The sequence below is a fragment of the Mauremys mutica genome, chromosome 1 (assembly GCF_020497125.1).
Source record: "Mauremys mutica isolate MM-2020 ecotype Southern chromosome 1, ASM2049712v1, whole genome shotgun sequence".
Classification (NCBI taxonomy): domain Eukaryota; kingdom Metazoa; phylum Chordata; order Testudines; family Geoemydidae; genus Mauremys; species Mauremys mutica.
The window spans coordinates 210,902,979-210,930,474 of NC_059072.1; the positions used below are offsets into that span (position 1 = coordinate 210,902,979).

Sequence of the window (27,496 nt, forward strand, 5' to 3'; positions counted from 1 at the left end):
TTAGAACAACAGTAAGATGCTTAATTGAGTGTGCCTTTATTGGTAATCATCTCCTTGAACAGCTGAAGGCACAAAGCTGATCACACTTGAAATGTGTGATTATACTATACATCGCCTTGTATGTTGTTGCTTGCTTAGTGTGTTTCTACTCTGAAACTGATTCTAAAAGTGGCATTGAAGTGTACATTTGCTTGTCTCAGTGATTCTGGATGAAATTCTACCCTTGCAAGGAAATAGCGAAAGGTTTCCTGAAATCTTTAAACCTTACACTGGCCTTGTGGACGGAGCAGTTGTCCACAAGGTCCTCTGCATTCCTAAGATCCACAGTGTGAGAGGGGTCATGGAACTCCACTGATTTCCCTCTTATTCAGATCCAGCAGCTCAACACTTCACTGTGGTGTAGAGTGGCTGCACTGCAGCTCATAAACTTGTCCCTTCATCCATTTCATTTCCACAGACAAAGCCTGATTACTTTTGCTTTGTGCAGGGAACGGTAAATTTGATCCGTAGGGAACAATACATGCAAAAAGTAGGTAGAAAAATGGGTACCATATTACCAGTTGTATAATCATCAAGCACTGTACGTAATGTTTTAGTTTTCACATACTAGCATGTATCTATATTTTTTAATGGTGCACAAGTCTTGTGTACATTCATAGTAATAAAATATTGACAGTAGTGCCAGTGTCACCTATCCTTATACCTTAGTTGCTCATTGTACAGAATGACTATCCTATAATTGTTGTTCTCTGTCACGTCCTTTAATTTTTTTCTTCACTTACACTCAGATGAATCCCAGGCAATGGAGCCATATCTCTGAAAGTGCCAAAGATCTGGTACGCCGCATGCTTATGCTGGACCCAGCTGAAAGGATAACCGTTTATGAGGCCCTGAATCATCCTTGGCTGAAGGTAAATAAAGCCAACAACATAACATCTCAAAAGTTCTTATCCTTAAAAACATGGAGTTGTTTTTTTGTTCTTTAGATTAGCCATCAAGTTACAGAAATATTTAGATGTGCTTAAGTGCTTTACTGGATTGGGACCTGAGTGCTCGACACCTTGCAGGATTGAGCCCCCATATGTGCCTCAAGAGGACTGTAGAATGTAGAGTAGTGCTGTGTAAAAGATGATTTGGGGAGCATTCCCACTTCTTCCTATGGCCCTCCTGGAGTCCAGATGATAGAATCCCATGTGAATTTTAGAAGCTTTATCTTCCATCTCTTCCTCCTTCCCCTGCAGGTGACCTGAGAAGGCTCAGCAGCTGCTTTTTATCAACCTTCTGGTATAAAAATAGATGTTTTTCCACTGAGAAACCTTGCTAGTGATAGGAGTTACATTTTGAAGCCTATTTCTACAAAGAAAGATAGGAGCTTGGGGAGAACGTAAACAGCTGTCCAGCAGTCCCTAGGATGTCCTATGCTAAACTCGCCAGAGCTGGAGGTCCATAGCAGTATTCCACATTCAGAAGTTACTAAATTTTGGTTCTGGGTATTGATATTAGTTAGAATCTGGTTAACAAAGTTTTATTTCTCTCTTGCTTTCTATTTTGTGTTTTGTTTTCTGTAGTGTGGCCAAAGGAAAGATAGACTTTTTTTAACTCCAGTGAATGCCTCTGTCACTAGGGTGTCATAACAGGGGAGCTTTATTGTCCAATCCCTGCAAATTTGGCAGAATAATGTAACCTTGGCCCTACCTAGTGCTAAACCTGTGCATTTTGAGGCTGAGATAACTTTATTTTGTGAACTTAAAGTCGGGTGAGAGGGTTGGCCAGGCGAGAAGAAGCAAAATTGAGTTTGTAATAGATACTTGCCAGCATAATCCTGAAGTGGCTATTGGCATTCCCTAATTCAGTCTTCTCATATATCTGCCTTACTAAGCTAAACTCAGCCTTCCTTTCCTGAGTCAAAATTTCATTAACCCCACTCAGCCGTGAGTCATTGACAGCATGCGATATACGCAGATTATTAATATGAATGTGGTAGTGAATGTCATTTGTGGTAGATGATGCTGTCTATCATATGGCTCTCCAGAGTATATTTTTTAATTAATGTTTTACAGAGCCACTACCTGTTTTCCTTATATTAAAGCTGAAGTGTAATATTATATGGTGATATATTCAAATATTCTTTGATAACTTAATAGTAATGAAGAAAAGAGTCTGCAGTTACACAAGCCATTTTAAATATGATCAGTTAATACTGATATAATTATTTGTGTATTTAAATGTTGAAATGACCAACATCTTAAAGCTACTGTAGTGTACTAAAATTTTAACCAATTAATCTTAAAACTGAAAGAGATCAATAAGATTGTCTCTCCACTCCTTTCAGTAATACATACAATTTAATGGCTTTAAATTGACTAGATGCTCAAGTATTCAAACTGTGATATGTTGTTAACAAGAACAGGGAGCAGCAAACATACCTGCAATAATTGCATTATTTCTGACTTTGCATCAGACATGTTTTTTTTAAGACACTGCCTTTTAAGAGTTATAATCTCCAGTATTGAATAGATTGCATAATTTTTTTTCATATTGTGTGTTTTCTTTTTGTTGCTGTCAAAAACTTACTAAGTACAGGAAGTAAAAATAAAATCCAGCTTAAGGGAAGCAGCTCACATTGGGGGTTCCATGTTATTTAACTTGAATTCTTTTGTAATTTGCCAATTTAGGAAAAACTCTTACCCAGCAATTTACAGAATCAGTTCCATTAATAGTCTACCAACTGACAAAAGATTTCAGCCATAGGAAGTAATAACACATCACCTGTCTTTCTCCCATTCTGGAATCCAACCATCTTGATTTCTATAAGAAATTTCCTTAATGTTTACATCAGGGGTCGGCAACCTTTGGCACATGGCCCATCAGGGTAATCCGCAGGCGGGCCGCGAGACATTTTGTTTACGTTGATCATTTGCAGGCACGGCCCTGTGCAGCTTCCAGTGGCCGCACTTCACCGTTTCCGGCCAGTGGGAGCTGCGGGAAGCGGCACAGACGTAAACAAAATGTCTCGCGGCCCACCAGCGGATTACCCTGATGGGCTGCGTGCCGAAGGTTGCCGACCTCTGGTTTACATGAATGTAATCAAATCCTAACTTGCTGTGTGATAATTTAGTATCTAATGCATATCTTGGCCAATTTTTAATGTTTTTTTGTCAGAGCAAAGTTTGAGTTTTTTGTGGGGTTTTTTTTGTAGGAGAGGGATCGCTATGCATACAAGATTCATCTTCCAGAAACAGTAGAGCAACTGAGGAAATTCAATGCAAGAAGGAAACTAAAGGTAAAAGGAATCTGACATTAAGACAGATATAACTGCATTACCTTAAATTTTGTATGGTTTTCTTTAGTACCTAATTCTGTGTGAAAGAACTTTCATATTAAGTGTCATAGGGCTTCTTTATATGGTGCGACAGGGCACACCAGGAAGGTGTAAATAGAGCGCAACACTTTAGAGCGCTCTACTAACTGCCACTTATAGACTCCGCTGACGTGGTCTACAAGGTACCTAGTCCCAAACACGTGCACTAGGAACCTTTGAGAGCACAGCAGTGGGATCTACGCAGGGCAGTTAGAGCACCACACTATAGAGTGCTATACTATTTACACCCTTCTGGTCTGCATTGCCATATAGACTTCTTTTAATACGAGTCAAGAGTTCTGTGTATTTTTTAAAATATTAAAGATTTAAAGTTGAAATAGATATTTAGAATGGTTTAGTTTGCTGCTGTGTCATGCTGCAGACACTAGTCCCCTCCATTTTAGTCTCTTGGTTTCATTTAAAAATTGTGTGTTTATAGTCTGAAATAGCTAGAATTATGAGGTCAGGAATCTTAATTAATCTAATGATCATTGATTAATTATCTTGAATATAAGATGTCTTATTTAGATTGTCTTGTCATGCATTGACCTAAATGAGATTTTGGGACAAACTCAAACCAAATGCACTATTAGTTGAAATATGAGGCAAATATCTCAAGCCTCAGAAATAGTTTCTTTATGAAAGTATTCTTCTTCTTCGAGTGCTTGCTCATGTGTATTCCACAGTAGGTGTGCGTGCGCACCATGTGCACCGGTGCCGGAAGTTTTTCCCTTAGCAGTACCCATGGGGCGGGGGGGGAAACACCGCTGCGACCCCTGGAGTGGCACCTCTATATTGCGCTATAAGGGGAGCCGCACACTCCCCCCACCCTCAGTTCCTTCTTGCCGCCAGTGAAGGTGCGTCAGAACTTCTTGCTCCAGCTCTGCTGCAGCCTTTCCAGTTGATCTTAGTGGTACCTTTAGCTAGTTGGGCCCCAGGCTTCAAGTTGTGCGACTCCTATCGCCATTCCATGCCCAGGAGTGATCCGCATGCTGATTGTCTCCGCTGCTTGGGCGAAACTCACGTGAGTGAACGCTGCAAGATCTGCAGGTTTTTTAAGCCGTGAACTAAGGAGGAGAGGGATATCAGACTTAGCGCTCTCCTCATGGAATCGTCGTTGGCTCCAACCCCGGTACGCTGAGCAGACTCAGTGCGAGGCACTGCGTCGTCGGTGCGCAGCAAAGCCCCCTTCCCCTAGTCGGCACTGCACCCCTTCCAAACAGCAAAGGAAGAGCTCAACTTCGCAACGGCACCGAGAAAAGGGGGTGGGAGAGGCTGGTCCCATGTTGGGCAGCCCTCGGTCTGGTTCCCCCCCCCCCCCCCCCGAGCTGGATAGGAAGGACTTTAAGACATTGGTGTATGAGGGCAGCCAAAGCAGCCCTGCAGGCAGCGTTGGACATGGCGGATACAGCGGCTCGGTCAATGGCTTCCATGATCTCCGGGCGTCATGGCTCCTCCTGTCAGGGCTTTCGGTGGAGGTCCACTCCCTCATGCAGGACCTGCCGTTCAACGGGAAGGCCCTGTTCCCCGAACAGATGGACGCCAGGCTGCATGGGATGACTGACTCTTGTACCACCCTGCAGACCTTAGGCCTCTATGTCCCTCTGGCCAAGGACAAGGCCAAACCACAGACGTCAGCTCACCCTGCGCAGAGCAGATATGAGCCCCCTTACAAGAGGCCGAGAGACCAAAAGCACCGACCTCAATGACAGTCCCACTCTGCCCCACAGCCTGGGCCCTCTAAGGTCAAGAGGCAGGAAAAGAGGCAGTTTTGACTATTTGCAGAGGGGCACCAAGGCAGTTACCATGGAAACCCCCCTGCTAATAAAGTTTGTGTTCGGCAACCATTTGTCTGCCTTCCGTGGGAAATGGTCGCAAATAACCTCGGACCGCTGGGTCCTCAACACCATTTCCAAGGGCTACACGTTGCAGTTCAGTTCACCTCTGCCCAACCACCTCCCGTCTCTTGTGGGCTCGGGGGACCCGGAGTATGTTCACCTCCTAGGTCAGGAGGTGGAATGACGACTACATCTGGGTGCAGTGGAGAGAGTACCAGTAGAATTCCAGGGCAGGGGCTTCTACTCCTGATATTTCCTGATCCCAAAAGCGAAAGGGGGTTTCAGGCCCATCCTACATCTGTGGAATCTCAATCGGTTTATGGTCCGCTCCAAGTTCCACATGGTGTCACTTGCTTCTATTATCCCCTCCCTGGACCCTGGGGACTGGTATGCCGCCCTGGACCTTCAGGACGCGTATTTCCACATACGTATTTTCGAAGGGCACAGGCACTTCCTCCATTTCCTCATGGGGCCCGACCACTGCCAGTTTACGGTTCTCCCGTTTGGCCTATCCACAGCGCCCAGGGTATTCACAAAGTGTGTGGTGGTGGTGGCGGTGGCCTAGCTCAGACAAGAAGGGGTCCAGATGTTCTCATATCTGTACTATTGGCTTATCAAGGGCAACTCACGGTCTCAGGTGAGGGCTCATGTGGACCTGCTCCTGTCCACATGTGCCAATCTCCGCATGTTGGTAAACGAGACCAAATCAATGCTAGTTTCCGTGCAGCACATAGAGTTCATAGGGGTACTACTGGACTCCCTTAAGGGCCACAGCCTCTCTCTGTGTGGGCAGGTTTGAAACCCTCAAAGGTCTCATCGCCTCGGTCACCACTTTTCCGGTGACAACAGCAAATGTGTGCCTTCAGATTCTAGGACACATGGCGGCGTGCACGTATGTGGTCCGCCATGCCAGGCTCCAAATGAGGCTCCGCCAGCTATGGCTAGACTCCCAGTTCTCCCAGGCCCGGGACGGCCTGGACAAGGTCCTCACGGTACTGACCCTGGTAATCGCCTCCCTACAATGGTGGTCCTCCCCGGACAATATGCTCCAAGGGGTTCTTTTCCGGGACCTGGCTCCATCAATAGACCTGGTGTCTGATGCATCGAACTTGGGCTGGGGAGCCCACATAGGGAACATGCAAACCCAAGGGATGTGGTCAGCCTCGGACCTGTCCCTCCATATAAATGTCAGGGAGCTCTGGGCGATACAGTTGGCGTGCGTAGATTTCATCATGCAGCTTCACAGCAAGGTGGTCAGAGTCCTTACAGACAACACCGCCGTGATGTTTTACATCAACAGGCAAGGTGGGGCATGGTCCTCGGCCCTCTGCCAGGACCCCTGAGCCTGTGGGAATTCTGAATAGCCCACGATATCTCCCTAAGGGCTTTCCACCTACCGTGAGCCCGCAATACACAGGCCAATTGCCTCAGCAGGGTTTTCTCCCCCCCCATTACGAGTGGTTGCTCCACTCGGAGGTCACTCAACGGTTCTTCCAAGAGTGGGGAATCTAGGGTAGAGTGGGGAGTTGCTAGGGTAAAAAAGTTCCGAGATGCCGTGCATGCGCGGCGCGCACACCTGACTGGAATGGATAGGAGCAATCACTCGAAGAAGAACCAGCGTTGCCCCTGGTTTTGTTCCGGGTGGGAGGGATGCGATCTCAGATGCCTTCCTCCTGTAGTGGTCGGACCAGCTATTCTATGCTTTTCCACTGTTTCCCCTTATAGGCAAAGTCCTAGAAAAAGTGAAAACAGACAAAGCACGTATCATCCTTATCGCCCCAGCCTGGCCCCGTCAACACTGGTACAGGATCCTACTGGGCCTACTGGCAGCCCCTCCGAGGAGGTTGCCACTATGCTCAGACCTCCTCTCCCAGGACGGGGGCCACCTCCTCCATCCCAATCTGTCCGCTCTGCACCTGACAGCATGGCTGCTCACTGGCTAGATGAGGAGGTGTTCTGAGGAAGTCAGGCAGGTCCTCCTGGAAAGTAGGAAGCCTTCCACACGCCGGACGTACCTGGCGAAGTGGTCCTGATTTTCCAGGTGAGCAGGGAGTCTCCCCATTGTCCGCACCGCTCCAACTTATCCTCGAGTACCTCCTGTCCCTTAGGACTCAAGGGCTGGCACCCGCCTCTGTCAGGGAACACTTGGCGGTTATATCAATCTTCCACCCACCGGTGCAAGGGCATTCTGTCTTCTCCCATACTATAACCTCCCACTTCCTGAGAGGCCTTGACCGTTCATTCCCGTATGCTAGATCCCCTGTACCACAATGGGACCTAAACCTGGTGTCGTCCCGCCTCACGGGGCCTCCCTTTGAACCCTTGGCCACATGTTCCTTGTCTCACCTCTCGTGGAAGGTAGCCTTCCTTGTAGCAATCACGTCGGCCCGACGTGTCTCAGAGCTCAGGGCCTTGACCTCGGAACCTCCATATACAGTCTTCCACAAGGATACGGTCCAACTTCGCCGACACCCTGCATTCCTCCCGAAGGTGGTCTCCACCTTCCATATGGAACAGGACATCTTTCTTCCTGTTCTCCGTCCCAAGCCCCATTCCTCCAATGAGGAACGCTGTCTTCACACACTTGATGTGCACAGGGCTCTGGCCTTCTACCTGGATCAGACTAAACCGTTCCGGAAATCCTCACAACTCTTCATTGCCTTGGCCAATCGTATGAAGGGGCAGCCTATTTCCACCCAGTGCCTTTCTTGCTGGATCACTGCGTGCATACGCACGTGCTATGATCTGGCAGGGGTTCCCCCACCACCGATCATCGGGGCGCACTCAACGAGAGCTCAGGCCTCGTCGGCAGCCTATGTAGCCCATGTCCCTATCCAGGACATCTGTAGGGCTGCTACCTGGTCTTCAGTTCACACGCTCACTGCGCATTATGTGATCATCTCCCAAACTAGGGATGATGCCAGGTTCGGCAGAGCAGTACTGTGTCCCAGGAACTCGTGAACTCCTACCCACCTCCAACAGATATTGCTTGGAATCACCTACTGTGGAATACACATGAGCAAGCACTCAAGAAGAAAAGACAGTTACCTTTTCCATAACTCATGTTCTTCGAAATGTGTTGCTCATGTCTATTCCACATCCTGCCCTCCTTCCCCTCTGTCAGAGTTATCCAGCAAGAAGGAACCAAGGGTGGGGGAAGCACGCGGCTCCCCCTTATAGCACGATATAGAGGTGCCACACCAAGGGTTGCAGCGGTGCTCCCCCCCAGGGGTACTGCTAAGGGAAAAACTTCTGGCACCGGTGCATGTGGCGAGCAAGCACACCTACTGTGGAATAGACATAAGCAACACATCTCGAAGAACACCAGTTACGGAACAGGTAACTGTCTTTTCTTCTTCGAGTGATTGCTCCTATGCATTCCAGTTAGGTCTGCGCGCCGTGCGTGCACGGCTCTTCGGAACATTTTTACCCTAGCAACTCCGGCGGGCCGGCTGGGCGCCCCCTGGAGTGGCGCCGCTATGGCGCTGGATATATACCCCAGCCGGCCCGTCCGCTCCTCAGTTTCTTCTTACCGCCCGTGACGGCCAGTTGGAACAGTGGAGTGCTCTCTGTCCTCCACAGCCCTAGCGTTTCTCTACCTTTGTATGTATATAGTTGTTAAGTACTTAGTTGTTAGATAGTTGAATAAGTTAGTTAGTTATAGTTTAGGATAAGGGAATAAGGGGGGTTTACCCCTCTTCTTCCGCAACCGGTGCTGGCTCATGCCCAAGGCACCGGGGTTTAAGCCCTGTGCGACTTGCCAGCAGCACATGCCGGTCGGGGATCCGCACGACTCCTGCCTGCGCTGCCTCGGGGAGACTCACCGTCCAGATAAGTGCCCTATCTGCACGGCTTTTAAACCTCGAACAAGAAAGGAGCGGGACAGTCGCTTGAAACAGCTCCTCATGGAGGCAACGCTCCAGCCCCCGGCACTGACCCCGCCGGCGCTGAAGTCATCATCGGCGCGCAGCGCACCAGCGGCCCCGAGCCGATCCGGTACCGAGGCTCCTCGGACTCCGCGAGCGGCACTGGCGACCCGGCACCGTTCCCTCTCCCCGTCAAGAAAGCGTAAGCCGGCGAAGGCGACCTCGCAGCCACAGCCTTCGGGACCCGTAGTCCAGCCATCACCGACGCCTCCGGTACCGGCTGTGGCGGTGCACAGACCATGCACCGTACCGTTGACTCCGGCGCCGCAAGGGCCATTGAGTCCGGTACCCCCCTGCTCCCAGGTGCCGACCGCGGTCGAGCTACAGCTCCCGTCCACGCCCGAGACATTCTCGACGGCGAGAGAGCTCACAGAGGCACCGAGCCTCCGGCCCCCGGCACCGCCGGTGTGGACTGTTAAGTCAGCGGGCAAGCCGGCTATGATGCGGCCCCCTTCCCCTGACGGACGGGATGGACGGCGCTCCAGGACTCGGTCTCGCTCCCAGTTCCGAAGACGGTCACCGTTGCGCCGCTCCAGGTCCCGGCACCGCTCAACATCGCGGTACCGTTCACGTTCTCGACGCCGGTCGCAGTCCCGGTACCACTCAACATCGCGGTACCGGTCGCACTCCCGGAGACGCTCCTGGTCCCGATCACCGTCCCATCGGCACCGCAGGAAGTCCGATTCCCGGCACCGTGACTCCAGAAGCCGCTCCCGGCACCGCCGGTCGAGATCCTGGTCGAGCTCCCGGCACCGCGGCAGTTGATGGTCTCGCTCGCCATCTCGGTACCGCGACGACCGGCACCGACCCTCGGCACCGTCCGGGGACAGGTTGCCAGTTTCGACGGCGCAGTCCGTCAGCGCCTCCGCACCTCCGTGGCCATCCCGTCGCTCATCGGTTGCTTCGCGGGCAGACAGCTATGGCCATCTCCAGGCGGCCCCGCACGGACAAGTCCACGGGGCACAGCAGTGGGGTTTTTGGGTCCCCTGGGCCCAATACGAGGCTCAAGGGCTACCTTGCCCTCAGCGGACCCCAGCCTCCGAACGCAGAGTGCCAGAGGCCACTGTCAGCAGGCCGCCCCCATCACCGGGTGAGGCCCAGTTACCGCCTGATCCCGCGGAGCATCCATGGTCCGAGTCAGCTGCCCACCCCATAGAGGACCCACTTGCGGAGGCGGTGGTCCAAGGTCTATCCTCATCATCTTCACCAGAGGAGGCGGTGGCGGGGGCTTCTACGGCAGACCCTCCGCCTATTGACTTGCGGGCCCACCAGGACCTTCTTCGCAGGGTGGCGAAGGCTATCGACCTCCCGGTAGCGGAGGTCACTGAGGACGAGGACCCGGTGACAAATGTAATTGGAGCTGAGGCTCCAGTGCGGGTGGCCTTGCCATTCATCCGCACTATTCACAAGAACGCCACTACCATCTGGCAGTCACTGGCGTCCGTCCCTCCCACCGCCAGCGGTGTCGAAAGGAAGTACTCCGTCCCCCCCACGGGGTACGAGTACTTATACACCCATCCTGCACCAGACTCGCTCGTGGTCCAGTCGGTCAACGACAGGGAGAGGCATGGTCAGCCAGTTCCAGCGCCGAAGTCCAGGGAGGCGAGGCGCATGGATCTGTTGGGCCGAAAGGTCTATTCGGCAGGGGGTCTCCAGCTCCGAATCGCCAACCAAATGGCCCTCCTCGCCAGATACACCTTTGACATCTTGGTGTTCCTGGCGAAATTCGCAGAGCTGATCCCAACAGCCTCGCGCCAAGTTTCACGGCCCTCCTGGAAGAGGGCAAGAAGTCCTCCAGGTCCTCCATCCAGGCCGCTCTGGACTCCGCGGACTCAGGTGCTAGAACCCTGGCCTCAGGAGTAACCATGAGGCGCATCTCCTGGTTGCAGTCCTCCACATTGCCACCGGAGGTGCAGTACACCTTGCAGGACCTACCCTTCGACACTCAGGGTCTGTTTTCTGAAAAGACGGATTCCAGAATTCAGACCCTGAAGGACAGTCGCATAGCCATTCGCACTCTGGGTATGCACACACCGGCTACCCAGCGAAGGTCCTTTCGGCAGCAACCCTACCGGCCATTTAACCAGCCTAGGTCGCGACCCTACAATAGCAGGCGTCCCAGCCTGAGTCGCCATAGACCGTCAGGCAACAGGCGCAACCAGAGCCAGGCGCCTTCCAAGGCCCCTCAAGGACCCAAACAGGCCTTTTGATGGGACGCCCGAGGACGGCCCATCAGTCTCTGTACCGGATCCTTCCCGTTTATTTTGCAACCGCCTTTCCCACTTTCTTCCGGCGTGGTCCCAAATAACATCGGACAGCTGGGTGCTTCGTACAATCCAGTCTGGTTACCGCCTTCAATTTGTTTCGCCCCCTCCTTCCCACCCGCCTTCCCTGTCCCTCTTCAGGGACCCCTCTCACGAGCAATTCCTCCAGCCTAGGGGTCGAGACTCTGTTGAGCTTGGGTGCCATAGAGGAGGTGCCTCACGACATGCGGGGCAGGGGATTCTATTCCCGATATTTTCTCATCCCCAAGGCGAAAGGAGGACTTCGACCCATATTGGACCTCCGGGAGCTCAACGCGTATGTGCTCAAGCTCAAGATCCGGGAGACTGGTTTGCCGCCCTCGATATGAAGGGCGCGTACTTCCATATCGCGATTTACCCTCCCCATCGACGCTACCTGCGTTTTGTGGTCAACGGTGCGCACTACCAGTTTGCGGTGCTACCCTTCGGCCTGTCCACCGCGCCGAGGGTCTTCACCAAATGCATGGCAGTAGTTGCTGCAGCCTTCCGCCGTCGTCGCATTCATGTATACCCATATCTCGACGACTGGCTGGTTTGCGGGACATCCCGACATCTGGTAAAGGACCAGATGTCAGAGATACTATCCCTGTTTCGGTCCCTCGGCCTTCTCATCAATGCCGAGAAGTCCACTCTAGCTCCATCACAGCGGGTGGAGTTCATCGGAGTGGTCCTCGACTCCACTTTGGCCAGGGCCTGCCTCCCACGCTCTCGGCACCAGACGATGGTATCCATCATCCAGGACCTTCTCACCTTTCCCACGACAACGGTTCGGTCCTGCCTGCGCCTCCTGGGCCACATGGCGTCCTGTACGTTCGTCACGGCGTACGCGAGGCTCCGCCTTCGCCCCTTTCAATCTTGGCTGGCATCGGTATACCGCCCGCACCGCGACTCAGTAGACATGGTAGTCACCGTCACAAAGCCGACACTCGCGTCGCTCAGCTGGTGGCTGAACCCAGAGGTCGTGTGTGCAGGAGTCCCGTTCCATCCTCCTCGCCCATCCGTCACCTTGACCACGGATGCCTCGGCGTTGGGATGGGGGGCTCACCTGGGCGACCTTCACACCCAGGGTCTCTGGTCCCCCCAAGAGCTCGCTCTCCACATCAATGTCCGGGAGCTGCGAGCGATCCGCCTAGCGTGTCACACCTTCCGCGCCCGTCTGCAAGGCCGCTGCGTGGCAGTCTTCACGGACAACACGACGGCGATGTTCTACGTGAACAAGCAGGGCGGAGCCCGCTCCTCCCTCCTCTGCACGGAAGCGATGCTCCTGTGGGACTTCTGCGTGACCCACTCCATTCACCTGGAAGCTTCATTTCTTCCAGGAGTGCAGAACACCATCTCAGCAGGTCGTTCCTCTCACACGAGTGGTCCCTTCGTCCGGATGTGGTGCACACAATTTTCCGGAGGTGGGGGTTTCCCCAGATAGACCTGTTTGCCTCCAAGGAGAACAGGAAGTGCCATCGGTTTTGCTCATACCAGGGTCGCTCCCCAGGCTCCCTGTCGGACGCATTCCTCTGCTCCTGGACGGATCACCTCCTCTACGCCTTCCCTCCGTTCCCGCTCGTACACCGAGTGCTACTGAAGCTTCGGAGGGACAGGGCCCATGTCATACTCGTCGCTCCGGCCTGGCCGAGGCAGCACTGGTACACCCTGCTGCTCGAGCTCTCCGTTCGGGATCCCATGCCCCTCCCATTACGGCCGGACCTCATCACGCAGGACTTCGGCAGGCTCTGTCACCCGAACCTACAGTCCCTCCATCTTACAGCTTGGTACCTGCGTGGCTGACCCACGCAGAGAGGGACTGTTCGGAGGCAGTGCAGCAAGTCCTGCTAGAGAGCAGAAAGCCTTCCACTCGCTCCACCTACCTTGCGAAATGGAAGCGTTTCGCGCTCTGGTGTGATCAACGAGGCCTCAATCCCTTCGTAGTCCCTGTCCCTACCATCCTGGACTATCTCTGGTACCTTAAGGAGCAAGGTCTTGCGGTCTCCTCCTTGAAGGTGCACCTGGCAGCCGTGTCCGCCTTCCGGCCATCCATAGGAGGTCGTTCCATCTTCGCTAACCAGATGGTTTCCCGCTTCCTTAAAGGCCTGGACCGCTTGTACCCGCCGGTGCGGCGTCCTACTCTGACCTGGGATTTAAACCTCGTTCTGGCCAAGCTGATGGGACCGCCCTTTGAGCCCCTGGCCACGTGCTCTCTACTCTATCTCTCCTGGAAGACAGCCTTCCTCGTCGCAATTACATCGGCAAGGCGAGTCTCTGAGCTCCGTGCCCTAACAGTTAGTCCACCATACACCGTCTTCCACGGAGACAAGGTGCAGCTTCGACCACACCCAGCCTTCCTCCCTAAGGTGGTGTCGGCCTTTCACCTTAATCAGGAGATCTTCCTCCCGGTCTTCTTCCCGAAGCCGCACGCCTCACCTCGTGAGCAACAGCTTCACACCCTGGACATCCACAGGGCCCTCGCTTTTTATATCGAGCGGACGAAGCCCTTCCGGCGTTCGACCCAGCTATTCGTAGCGGTTGCCGATCGCATGAAAGGCGAGCCGGTCTCCTCGCAGCGGATTTCCTCCTGGGTAACGGCATGTATTCGGACATGCTACGAGCTTGCTCGCGTGCCACCATGCCGCCTCACCGCTCACTCGACGAGAACACAAGCCTCGTCGGCCGCCTTCCTGGCCCAGGTCCCCATCCAGGACATTTGTAGAGCGGCCACCTGGTCTTCTGTCCACACCTTCGCTTCCCACTACGCGTTGGTGCAGCAATCCAGAGACGATGCAGCCTTCGGCTCAGCAGTCTTACACTCTGCCACGTCACATTCCGACCCCACCGCCTAGGTAAGGCTTGGGAATCACCTAACTGGAATGCATAGGAGCAATCACTCGAAGGAGAAAAGACGGTTACTCACCGTAGTAACTGTTGTTCTTCGAGATGTGTTGCTCCTATCCATTCCAGACCCGCCCTCCTTCCCCACTGTCGGAGTAGCCGGCAAGAAGGAACTGAGGAGCGGACGGGCCGGCTGGGGTATATATCCAGCGCCATGGCGGCGCCCCTCCAGGGGGCGCCCAGCTGGCCCGCCGGAGTTGCTAGGGTAAAAATGTTCCGAAGAGCCGTGCACGCGCAGCGCGCACACCTAACTGGAATGGATAGGAGCAACACATCTCGAAGAACAACAGTTACTACGGTGAGTAACCGTCTTTTTTCATTGCTAGAAGATTGCATTGTTTCCACTCTGTATGGTTATGGTAGCCTAGCAACATTCCCCCTCCATCGCTCCTAATACTGCTGTCTATATTAGATCCCCACTATTATTGCTGTTCCTGTGGTGCATGCACTTGGCACCAGATTAGCATACTGCAGACATTTCTAGAATACATCCTTTGAGGTTGTGACTATAAGCATTTGGGGTGGAGCACTTATTTACTGAGCCAAAGTCTACAACTATCTGTTTAAGAACATAAGAGAGGCCGTACCGGGTCAGACCAAAGGTCCATCTAGCCCAGTATCTGTCTACCGACAGTGGCCAATGCCAGGTGCCCCAGAGGGAGTGAACCTAACAGGCAATGATCAAGTGATCTCTCTCTCCTGCCATCCATCTCCATCCTCTGCCGAACAGAGGCTAGGGACACCATTCTTACCCATCCTGGCTAATAGCCATTTATGGACTTAGCCACCATGAATTTATCCAGTCCCCTTTTAAACATTGTTATAGTCCTAGCCTTCACAACCTCCTCAGGTAAGGAGTTCCACAAATTGACTGTGCGCTGCGTAAAGAAGAACTTCCTTTTATTTGTTTTAACCTGCTGCCTATTAATTTCATTTGGTGACCCCTAGTTCTTGTATTATGGGAATAAGTAAATAACTTTTCCTTATCCACTTTCTCTACATCACTCATGATTTTATATACCTCTATCATGTCCCCCCTTAGTCTTCTCTTTTCCAAGCTGAAGAGTCCTAGCCTCTTTAATCTTTCCTCGTATGGGACCCTCTCTAACCCCCTAATCATTTTAGTTGCCCTTTTCTGAACCTTTTCTAGTGCTAGAATATCTTTTTTGAGGTGAGGAGACCACATCTGTACACAGTATTCGAGATGTGGGCGTACCATGGATTTATATATGGGCAATAATATATTCTCAGTCTTATTCTCTATCCCCTTTTTAATGATTCCTAACATCCTGTTTGCTTTTTTGACCGCCTCTGCACACTGCGTGGACATCTTCAGAGAACTATCCACGATGACTCCAAGATCTTTTTCCTGACTCGTTGGAGCTAAATTAGCCCCCATCATATTGTATGTATAGTTGGGGTTATTTTTTCCAACGTGCATTACTTTACATTTATCCACATTAAATTTCATTTGCCATTTTGTTGCCCAATCACTTAGTTTTGTGAGATCTTTTTTAAGTTCTTCACAATCTGCTTTGGTCTTAACTATCTTGAGTAGTTTAGTATCATCTGCAAACTTTGCCACCTCACTGTTTACCCCTTTCTCCAGATCATTTATGAATAAATTGAATAGGATTGGTCCGAGGACTGACCCTTGGGGAACACTACTAGTTACCCCTCTCCATTCTGAGAATTTACCATTAATTCCTACCCTTTGTTCCCTGTCCTTTTAACCAGTTCTCAATCCATGAAAGGACCTTCCCTTTTATCCCATGACAGCTTAATTTACATAAGAGCCTTTGGTGAGGGACCTTGTCAAAGACTTTCTGGAAATCTAAGTACACTATGTCCACCGGATCCCCCTTGTCCACCTGTTCTTTATTCTTCGCAATTGGAGAAAGTGTGTCTTTTGTGTGACTTGGTGGGAGGGAGACTACTGGGTTTTTTTTCCTAACAGGTTCTAAATATAATTTCTAAAATGTGAAAAATATTCTTGCAGCCTGTTTTTGCTTCTTTAGAGAGTAGCCAGTTTGTACATTTTTGAGTCAATCCTGTGCTGCAGCATAATTTAATTCCTAGTGCTTAGTTTCATCTATGTTCTGTTTTTTTGTAATCAGTTATATCAACAAAGGATAAACATTCCACTGGCTTCACCAGTCATCATATATGAAGGGCCACCGTAAGATGTTCATAAAGGACAATTATGATTTTATTTGCTTTTCGGGGGTGGAGTAGGTTATAGCCCTTTGCAAAGGGGTATTCTTAAGAATGTTCCCTCAGCCTTTAGTTATATATAGGAGCGGTTTCCAACTATAGGGAAAAGAATGTTGAGATCCAGCTGAAACATTGTGTGGTTTCCACTCAGAATCATAAATTCATGGCCTCTCTGGAGGGATTTTACCTGAAACTTGGTCTAGGTTCTTCAAAAGACTCGGGCATGCTTTTGGCAAATCTGTGCCAATTGTAGGGTTTGTAACAAAATGCAAAATCAGATTAATTTTAACTAGTTGCCTCATGGAAGTTTTGCATAATTCTAACCATGTCTAGCATGTAGGATTGGAATAATCCTCATGCTTCTGAACAAGTTAGCAGCTTCCCCCTATGTTTAACTATGATCGGATAACACATTATTAAATACAACTTGCCTACATGAGGTACAAAGTCCTATTTAAAATTGCATTAGTTAAAGAATTTAGGTAAGATTTTTTTTTTAAAACAATCTATTTTTCTGGTCTACACAAAGGCTTCAATCTTTATAGGCAATTCTCCACTCTTAACATCTTGTGTTTATATACATTCAATACCATATTATACTATACCAACCTTTTCCCTGCCACTTTACTTTATCCATGCTACTGTTCTTCAGGAGGTGTTCTGAAAGTACTAATTGTTCATTGCAATGCACCCCACACCTGAAACACTGTAAAACTTGTACATTGGACCTTATTTTCCTGTAATGAGCAAACAACAAATTGTCCTTTTAACACTGGATCAGATACTCTTAGTATTTCATTATTTTTTCTAACTTTGAAATTCCTCACATAACGACTACTGGGGGGTCTGAGATTATCATATCTTCATATTGATATGTCTGAGTTAAATACCAGAGAGATTCGAGTGTTGTTTTCTGAATTTCGCCAGAATTGCAGCACATCTCCTAACTGAAAATGTTAGTTTTACAGTTATTTGGTTACCATATAATGTACTGTAACCTTTGTAACCAGAAACAATCATTGGAACCACTGCTTGTTTCAGAATTCAAGGAGTTGTTAAAAAACTGGGACAGCTGTACTATCTTCCTTGTATTGATCCATTAAAGTGTTAATTTTCTCTCTAGGGACCAGATTGTGCCCAACCCTGCACAAGTGAGAGAATTCAGAGGTTTCTTTCTCACTCCCTGCACAGTGCAGCACAGTGGCAATCCTTGTGCTCAATGTAAAGAATGCTTCAGGTTGCCATCTCTAGAGATGCTAGCCTGCCCAAACAGAGTAAGGAGAAAAGAGGCTATAATAGCAGCTGCTTTGTTTACTCTGTGCTCACAGAGCCACTGTACCTGTCTCAACTTGATGCATTTGGGAGATCTGTATTAGGGTGGCACTTTTCCATACTATCATTGATGTGGCTTAATACCACTGTCTATCCCTGATTATTTTTTCCTTGTATACTGGTTTATATACCATGGTATTTGATCTTTTGCCCAGACTATTGGGGACATTATGCGAGACTCGCAAACATATAGAGCATGTTTGCATCTTAGAATTATCATTTTTATCAGAACTACCTTGCCAACCAAAGAGCTCAGGAATTTATTCTTTGTGTCTCTTTCTCTGCACTTATTTCAAATAAAATTGTTCTGGTATAATTGTTCCAAATGTGTATATACTCCGAAGTGTTTACCTGTCTTAACCATCTATCTGAATAAAAAATCTGCCAAATTCCCTTCACCTACTTAATTCCCCCCAGGTGTGGTGTGTTGTTTTTTTTTTTTTTAATGTTTTATACATAGGGTCATACTGTGGCTGCCTATGTGCAGGTGCACAAGAATTTATGGAAGCTTAAAAATACCTTCCCTTTCCCCCATGCAGACGCCAGTCACAGTTGCAGGCCCTAAGCTCTCCTGAGCACAGAGACTTCTCTCTTTTATGGCCTCCAAGCCACTCCAAATGGGAGTAGCGATCACTATAGCTGACTAGCCTCAAAGAGGAATGTACACTACAGTCTCTTAATGGGTAAAACAGCAGCAAATTCCCTCTTATGCACCAGATTGCTCCCTGAGGCACAGTGCCACTCAGAGCGCTACCTGGGATGCTGGAGTTCAGCTCTTTCCTCAGCACAACCCTGTGCTTTAAAGGCAGTATCTGGCCCTTCTTCTGGGAAAATTACTATATTTTAGTTTTTTACAAGCTTAGGTTGTACAGTTTTAGGCCTCATTGCATAAATTAATATCTTCTGCATTCTATGAGAGCTTCTGGGATTTTTTTTATATCAGAGGTTAGTTGATCAGGGTCATTTAGCACCACTGAAACCAATCAGACACTAAAAACATGATTTAAAACAAAAAATAGTCCTTCATGGGGGATAGCTCAGTGGTTTGAGCAATGGTCTGCTAAACCCACGGTTGTGAGTTCAATCCTTGAGGGGGCCACTTAGGGATCTGGGGCAAAAATCAGTACTTGGTCCTGCTAGTGAAGGCCAGGGGGCTGGACTCAATGACCTTTCGAGGTCCCTTCCAGTTCTAGGAGATTGGTATATCTCCAATTATTACTATTACACTTGACATTAAGTGAAAAACTGTGGTCTCAATGTGGTTTTGGGACAACAGCTATTTTCATACTTGTTACTACACGAGATCCACTTAAACAAAAATGAGTCTTTGCTGACTGTGAATCTTTAATGTTACCTTTTGGCATTTTAGAGCTGAAGTCCAAGAATATTGCAATTCTTCTTTGACACAATGGGCGTTCCAAAAATAAATAAGATAAACTAATGTTTCTCATTTCCACAGCCAAGCTCTGCCCTTCTTCCTTGATTTTAGTTAAGGATCAGATCTTTAACTTTCATAAACATACAGAACTACAAACCACAGGTTTCCTGCTTAATTCACTTTAAACTATTTTTAAATTTTCCACTATAACTGTCTTAGATGAAGCAATATTTTTATCAGTAATATTTCAAGTAATAACTACATAAAAGGCCTCATGTTTTCTTAAGCTGCTGGAAGGTTTCTAAAGGCATAATGCAAAATTCCACCAATTTAAGAAAACTGTCAGCTGGCTTTGCTTTCTTGAGCAATACCTGTGAATCACAATTGCAAACCAAAAAGATAAAAGAAGCAGCAATGCATCCTTTTTCTCTTTCTCGCAGTATACATCTTCACAGTTCTATGTTATGTGTTAATAATGTGTTATGCGTTGATTCTTCATTGATCATCCCTTGATATTAATAATTCTGTTAATTGTTAACATGTCCACATAATGAGGTTAACCTATTTTAAAAGCCTGACTTTTATTTCATGTGTACCAGCGTTTCTAAGTAGTGTAAGGAGTCCAAAAAATAAATGCCTATAAATTTAAATATGACTGCTACTTTGAGCAGTAAACTACATATATCTGTACCACAATTATATTAAAGTAATTTGTTTACTGAAATTATGATTTGTGTGTGTGTGAGAGAGAGAGAGAGAGCTCACATAATTAAGAAACATACTGGTAACCTCAGTGACACATGAGCAGTAGGTTACCATGTGATTTGAGTGGAACACTCCAAAAACTATTAAATGTTTTCTTTTTCCAAATAAGACAGTAAGGTGCCTAATTTATTTCAGTCTAAACACAGCAAGGCATTTTAGGGAGTAGAAAATAAACAAGGGCTATTTTATCATCATCATCATAGCTCATTCTCTCTGGTTCTGACTGTTATTTTAAGGCCAGTGTGTACAGTATTTCTGTATAATGTCCTGAAATACTTAAGTGATAAGCTTTTTTAAAGTTTGTGGGAGGAGGCTAGTCAGTGTCAGTAAAAAAAATTTCCTGGTGAAGAACACACATGTAGTATCAGAAGGAATGATGCAGCCCACTGTATGCTAGACTATACTCCTTGCCTGCTAATTTGTAGATTAAAAGTAGGGTTGGCTGAAAAAAGGTCCTCCATTGCTAGACAGCAGCATACCCAAATAACTATTGATTGTATGGGGTGAATTAGATGAAACTCAGAGAGAGCATTTAACACATTCCAAAGATACAGTTGTGGAAGAGCCTACTCTTGAGGTTTGTTCTCCTGCTTATGATGAAGGCAGAAACTTCTCAAAGTTCTAAACCTTCTTCTGTGGTGGAATATAGTTGACTCTTAATGCTCTAGCTGCCAGTTCCTTTTTGCCCATGTAAAGTGAATGAGTTCCTGAGGGTGACTGTCATTGCCTTGCCAGCAGGTTTGCCTGCTTTCCTCATCAACTCATCAATGTACCGTTTTTCTGAACATCCTTTCTTCTCTTCTGAGCCTTCAAGACTAGATCTGTCCATTCAGGCTCTTTTTAAAAAAAAAAAAAAAAAAATTTAAACCAGCTCCATTGGAGGGTGACATTATCTTTGTCAAGTAGGGCTTGCAGTTCTTGTTACATCAGGGGGCTTTGGTTTCCATTGTTCTCTACTTGTGCACTAGTGAAAGCTGTGCTTTGGGGCATTTTGTCTTTTTCTCCACTGCTCTTCATTAATCTGAGGACTATGGGGAAGCAGCAGCAGCCCAATAATTTAAAAATAAATGCTGCACTTTTGCCATATCCATCACAGAGAGGCAGGTTGCCATATCCAATCCTTTGGAATAGTACATAGCTGGCTGTGCTGTGAGATTTGTTTCACTGCAGCAGTCAGGTCATTGACGGAGTCCATGAAATCTCTCTCGTAACTCCAACAAGAAGAATAGTCTGGGAGGGCTTGGGGCCTTCAGGCCTGACTGATCCACAGTGTTTGTAAACATGTTTTGTTGACCTACTGCTTATGACTGAGACTTGTGTTGTTTATTCAGGGGGCAGTACTAGCAGCAGTATCAAGCCACAAATTCAATTCCTTCTATGGGGATCCCCCTGAAGAGCTGCCAGACTTCTCTGAAGACCCTACCTCCTCAGGTAATTTCATTGAAAGCATATTTACCTTTCACATTGAGTTTTAAATCTTTACGGGCTTTAGTCCCATATTGTTTGCTGATTTCCCATACTGTCATAGAGCAGCATGTACATTAGAGTTTGTGTGAGCATTTCAGTGCTATTCATTTATAGTGGCTCTACAAGGGAGTGTCCAGTGAATGCTTCTTCAGAATGATATAGAGCCTCCTGGATTTGTATTCAACCTGACAGTGTTTCATTACAAAGGCTGGCATAACCTATATCTATCTATTTACATGACTTGAATCTGAGAGCTTTTTCAAATTATGCTCTGTACCCTTAGTGGGATTAGGGTGGTTCTTCCCTGCGAATGTTTTTCATTGTATCTTTGTATATTAGGAGCTTGTTGGTCTCCTTTTCTGGAACTGGATTTTTTTTTTTAAATCTCCTGTTACAGGGTTATTGACATGTCAAAGATGTTCCAGAATTTAGGTTTTGTATAAATACGCTTTTAGAAAACACGAGACCAATAGAATTACTTCTGCTTTTTGTAAATTATCATCTAAACAAGATTTCTTAACAAATAAACAATGGTTGCAATTCAAATGTTGCAGCATGTGTCAATGTGACGGCCTGAAAGCTTAGTATACTAGAAAATGTCTCAGGGAATTAATTATGTATTTTGGATTGGTGGGGAAGGGTAAGTTCTCATTCCCTGTCCTAATATTTCTATAAGGAAGGAGGTGGAAGGGGCTTGCAAATGTTAACTATGGCAGAGAAAAAATAGTGGAAAAGTAAATTTTTTAAATATTATTTAATTTTATTTACATAGAGTTGGAATATTCAAGTGTACGTGCCCAAATAAAAAGGTTGATTGTCAGATGTTTTTAGCACTCACAACTTTCAGTGAAGTCAATAGGAACTTTACACCACTCATTTAGCTGCCTAAATATGGACGTGGGCACTCTAGGCACTCAGATTTGAACATTTTATGTATTGTACAGAAGGGGATCTGATGTATCGTTTTACAGAGAGATCTTTCCAGTGTGTTTGATTGGACATCAGTTAGGATTATTTGGAGTGTTTTAAAAGATACTTTTTGTTTCCCGCTGCTTCCACAGTCATGGTCACAGAAGTAGGCCACATACATGTCTGCAGTTTTTCTGTTACAGGAATAGCAAGGTTCCTCATTTCAGATTCAGGCTTGCATCAACAGGATGTGTGTCTTCCTCATTTGGGTTTGGGGTTGCAAATAATGTCATAAGCACAGGTTCTCAACTTTTTTTCTTTCAGGAACCATGTAGCCAGATATTTACATATGTGCTCAGCCCTTTTTTGCTGGATCCTTTGGAACCTCTTATTAATTTCTGGAGTAACTGATGCAGTAGTTTGAGTTCCTCTGGGAGGAAGCTGGAACAGGCTCCTGCTCCAAGACAACAGTTGTTGATCTCCTTGGAGGTTGCAACCGAAAGGTTGAGAAACTGCTCGCAGGGGATATTTTTATAGATGCCTGACTGACTAATTTAAATTGTTTAGTTCAGAGAGCTTCTCACTCAGATAATTAACTTAGAAAAAAATCCCGAGGCTTTCAGGAAAAGAACCATAGTGCAACTTTCAGCTTTCTGAAATAACTAGGCCAGATAAAGAACTTGATCTCCCTCTCCCCCTTCAAAAAGGTACTTCGATTACATATTTGCTGTGTTGTCAAATGTTTGAAGCCTACTTGTAAAGACTACACCAGTTCTTAAAGATGGGATTTTTCAAAAGATCCTGAAGGAATTAAGCACCTGTCACAGGGTGGCTAGCCAAAGCCAAAGCAGGTGCTCCTGTTTTTAAGAGGGTGTGAGCAACCTGATGAGCAGACTGGGTTAGTCAGGGGCAGGTGAGAGTTGCCTGAGACCAGGGTATTGGAAGAGTCCCAGAAAGAAGTAGAAAGTGGTTCCTAGGAGAAGACTTGAAGGCAGGAGAGCAGCAAAGATCGATTTGCTCACTGTCAACCCCAAGCCAGAGAGCCAGGGCTGAAGGCAGGAGAAGCAGAGGGAGTTGCCTTCCAGCTCGAACCTGGAGAGCCAGAGCTGAGGGCTGGAGAGTTCTGAAGGCACGGGAGCAGTGGAGGAGCTTTTACTCACTGACATCTCCGGGTTCCAAGAGCTGGACCCACAGGAACTGAGAGGGCCTTTGGGGAGTAAGGGATGCTCCCCTGGCAAGGATGCTCCCAGTAGAGAGGCTGTGGGGTTCCTGCTGGGAACAGCAAGGCTGCATTCCACTTGGAAGTGCTGGGGAGGCTGTCCTGGTACAAAGGCAAGAGAGGACTGTGCTGAAGAGCCAGGACCTGGTGATAGATGCTGGGGTGGTATGTTGCATGTACTCTCTGGACTCTGATGAGGGGAATCTGGACTATGGTTGTGGGACTTTTGTTTTATGTACATGGGGCTCTTGTAATAAATGAACCCCACAACTAGTTGAACTACTTCTGGGCACTCTGAAGGAGGGAAACTGAGCAGGCATGTCTGTCATGTGTATCCTGAGGGTGTTCCAGGCAGGGCTTCTCTATGACAGCACCCAACTTCCATTGAATTTCAGTGGGAGGTGGACATCAGGGCTGGCTTTAGGGCAATTCCCTCGATTTCCCCCGAATCGGGCCCTGTGCCCCTAAGAGGGCCCCGCAACGTCCTTAAGGACCCTCTGCCAACATGCTGCCAAAGGCACCAGCAGCCAATTGAGCTGCCGCCAAAGTCCCGCCGCTGTCTTCAGAGGCAGCTCATTCGAATCGGGCCCCGCAGTGCCTAAAGCCGGCCCTGGTGAACATCTAACTCCCCTGGGGCTCCTCTGTAATTCCCAGCCTAAATGGTTATGCCTTTGCATTTTGCAATAATGGGATTTCAGATAAGAAACTCCAAGTTGAAGATTTAGTATTTAAAATGCCATTTGCCTGTTTGTTTACCTCTTTGATAAAATCCCATGATTTGAGAAGTTTGTCATTAAAAATAAATGATGGAGTAGGCTGAATGATTCTGGGACGGCATTTGTCCTGGATTCCCTGTGGTACCACTCCACGCCTGCCCGAGGCTTAGGAGCAGTGCCAGCCTGTTCCGCCAGAAGGGGCGGGGGGCTGGAGCTCGGCAGTAGTAAGAGCTCTCTGGGGAGACTGGGCCACTATGGGGAGCTCCTGTCCCTCCATCTGCCTGGGGCAGTGCACCCTTGGGGGTGGGGACACGGGCTTGGGGCATCTCTCAGGCACCCCACCACCCCTTCCATTGCTCTCCCTTCCTTGAAGGTGGGCCCTACTACACAGGTGAGGGAGCACTTTGAACCTCCAGCCTATACTGATGGAGTAACAGCCTCAAAGTTTAGGGCACTGTATTCAGCAAATAGGCAATTCTCCAGTAGATGCTAGATACACTGGGTGCTGTCCAGTGATCAGCGGCAAAACATATAAGTGAATCAAACAGAAATGAAAAGGGAGATGCTGATAATTTTATATGGTTTATTTCCCCCCACTTTAAATCTCCCTTTCTTTCCTGCTTACTGGAAGTTGCACTGGATCTTGGTCCAGCCAGCCCACTGGTCAATACATAATCATTTCCCTAATGTCCTGTCCTGTTTGGGATGACTTGTTCTCTCCTTCATCAGCACGTCTCCTCTAATGACAAGATGCAACAGGTGGATGAACCAAACATACAGGGAGGAGGTGCAGAAGAGAGAGGATGAGACAACAATATAAAAGGCATGCAGCTTTGTAGGTTATCTGCAGCTTGCCACTTGCCTAGCTGTTATCAACTGATAGTGTTCTGTAGATTAAATTGCAGAAGTGAGTCTTGATGAATTTGAAGGTGAATAATAAAATAGTGGTTTACGGATTTTTCTGTGATACATGTTAAATTAACAGTGAATATTTACATTCAGTAAGTCCTACTAGAAATAAAGCAAGTTTTAAAATAAAACATTTTATGACTGTTTCTTATTCAAAGTTAAGGATCACATATATTTCTAATACTTAGCACCTTCAAGATGTTATGTGAGAGTCAGTGTTCCAAAAATAAAAGACTCTTGCACTAACAAACATTAAAACCTTGTTTTTCTTTTCACATGATATTGCTGCAATAAGAAGCAGTTCATTTCTGCTGAGTTAACTTCCTCGGTCATCTACTAGGTGGCAGACCATAGAAAGGTCACGGAATTGCTTGAATAGCTGTTAGCTTTGGAAGCTGAACTGGAAAGAGATTTTGCTGATGCTGGATACTTAAGTTTTTTACCTGAATTCAAAATTTCAGGGTTTATGCCCCACAATAAGCCCATGTGCTTAGCCAATAAATAGAAAAACCCATAAAGATAACAATATCAACTGTAACTTTTTCACTTCCAAACACCTTTTTGTAGCCTGACCAGGGGCGGCTCTAGAAATTCCGCCGCCCCAAGCAGGGCGGCGCGCTGCGCCGCTCTTCCCCGGTCCCGCGGCCGGGGCAGAAGTGGCTGCGAACGGTCCCGTGGTCCCACGGCTCCGGTGGAGCATCCGCAGTCATGCCTGCGGGAGGTCCACCGGAGTCCCGGGACCAGCGCGCCCGCCGCAGTCATGACTGCGGGAGCTCAAGCGGAGCCGCGGGAAGAGGGGACCCTCCGCAGTCATGCCTGCGGCAGGTCCGCTCGTCCCGGGACTCCGGTGGACCTCCCGCAGGCATGACTGTGGAAGGTCCGCCGGAGCCAAATGCCGCCCTGCCAGGACAATGCCCCCCCACGCGCCTGCTTGGCGCGCTGGAGTCTGGAGCCGGCCCTGAGCCTGACTTTCAGAACTGTTGAGCAACTGCAAAACCCACTGAAATCAATGGGTGCTCACCGACTTTGAAAATCAGGTAATTGATTTTTAAAGAAAAGCATACTTTATCTTTTATTGTGGAGGATTTATAAATACACATTTGAGCTATTCAGTTGTAGTGCTCATGCATTGTAAGGATCATTTGTCATTTCACAGTGACTTCATGCTTTGCAGTTGTGTTGGCCCCAGGATATTAGAGAGACAGGGCAGGTGAGGTAATATCTTTAATTGGACTAACTTCTGTTGGTGAGAGAGAGAGAGAGAGAGAGACACTAATTACTTCACATTTCATTATTAGTTATTTTGTCCATTTCAAATAGTTCTGGATTTTCTTGCAAGACAATTTACAAATGTTGCTTTTAAACCACAAAGAAGGTACAGCAGCATGTATCTAAAAGGGTGATTGACCAAGTGTACATGTTCAGCTTGCACTGTACAGCTTTTCGCAGTATTTCCTGAGTATCTATTTGCTTTCTGAGGTCTGTGGTAAATGTTTAACTTAATGCAAGCAGCAGTTTCTCACAGAACATAAAGCTGACATTTTAAGACCACATCAGTGTTTTTGGATCCTTTGGGTAAATGGCATGACAATGGCTTCATATAGGCTTCTATTTATAAATGCAATTTGAAAATGACTTTTGCCTCAAGATTATTGTGGGTAAATATTTGTTCTTTTAGAATCTATTATGTCATAGTAAATTATAGAAATTTAGCAATATTAACTCTTGATGATTAAGTTCTTGATAATTAAAACTGAAAGGAAAAAAGAAAGCCAAACCTTCCAGCCTGTCTCTGTGGGAGAGAAGGATAAATGGTTAGATTTAGGCTCCAGTGCTGCAGACATGCATGTGAGTAATTTTATGCACTTGAGTAGTCTCATGGAACTCTATGGAACTATTCATTGCATAAGTGTTTCTAGGCTAAGGTCTTAGTCTGCAGTTCAAATACTAGTGGTCTCCATCATTACCAGGTACAGTATAATATAGTTAGCAATGCTAAATCATCATAACCAATTTTTTCAGATTCTTTAGTTAACAATTTTTTAATCATCAATGTTTGAAAAATTCAAGTGATAGTAGTAAATATAATATTAATACGATTACAAAGTCTGACTGTCTTTTCTTGCCTTACTTGCTTCTGTGTACCATAAAAAGTTTTGAAAGAGGAAGGAAATCTTAGAAATTGAAGGAGAAAGTGTAACAGTTCTCCACTCATTGAGAATTTTACTTGATCTTTTTTTCTGATGTCCTGTACAGTATAAATGTTGGTTAGGATTTTA

The 27,496-nt window shown here is 47.4% G+C and overlaps 1 protein-coding gene across 10 annotated transcripts in view; it reads left to right on the forward strand.

The window, feature by feature from the left end:
• The window catches only part of CASK (calcium/calmodulin dependent serine protein kinase), a 428,246-nt gene that overhangs the window by 282,791 nt on the left and 117,959 nt on the right, over window positions 1-27,496 (forward strand). For 8 of the 10 annotated variants that reach the window (XM_045002670.1, XM_045002673.1, XM_045002674.1 and 5 more), the window contains 3 exons: window positions 789-911; window positions 3,200-3,283; window positions 21,329-21,428. In XM_045002670.1, the coding sequence (XP_044858605.1) occupies window positions 789-911; window positions 3,200-3,283; window positions 21,329-21,428 (307 nt within the window). Of the gene's footprint in view, window positions 1-788; window positions 912-3,199; window positions 3,284-21,328; window positions 21,429-26,752; window positions 26,876-27,496 lie in introns of those variants that run through there. The other 2 variants (XM_045002679.1, XM_045002680.1) reach the window with 2 other exon arrangements.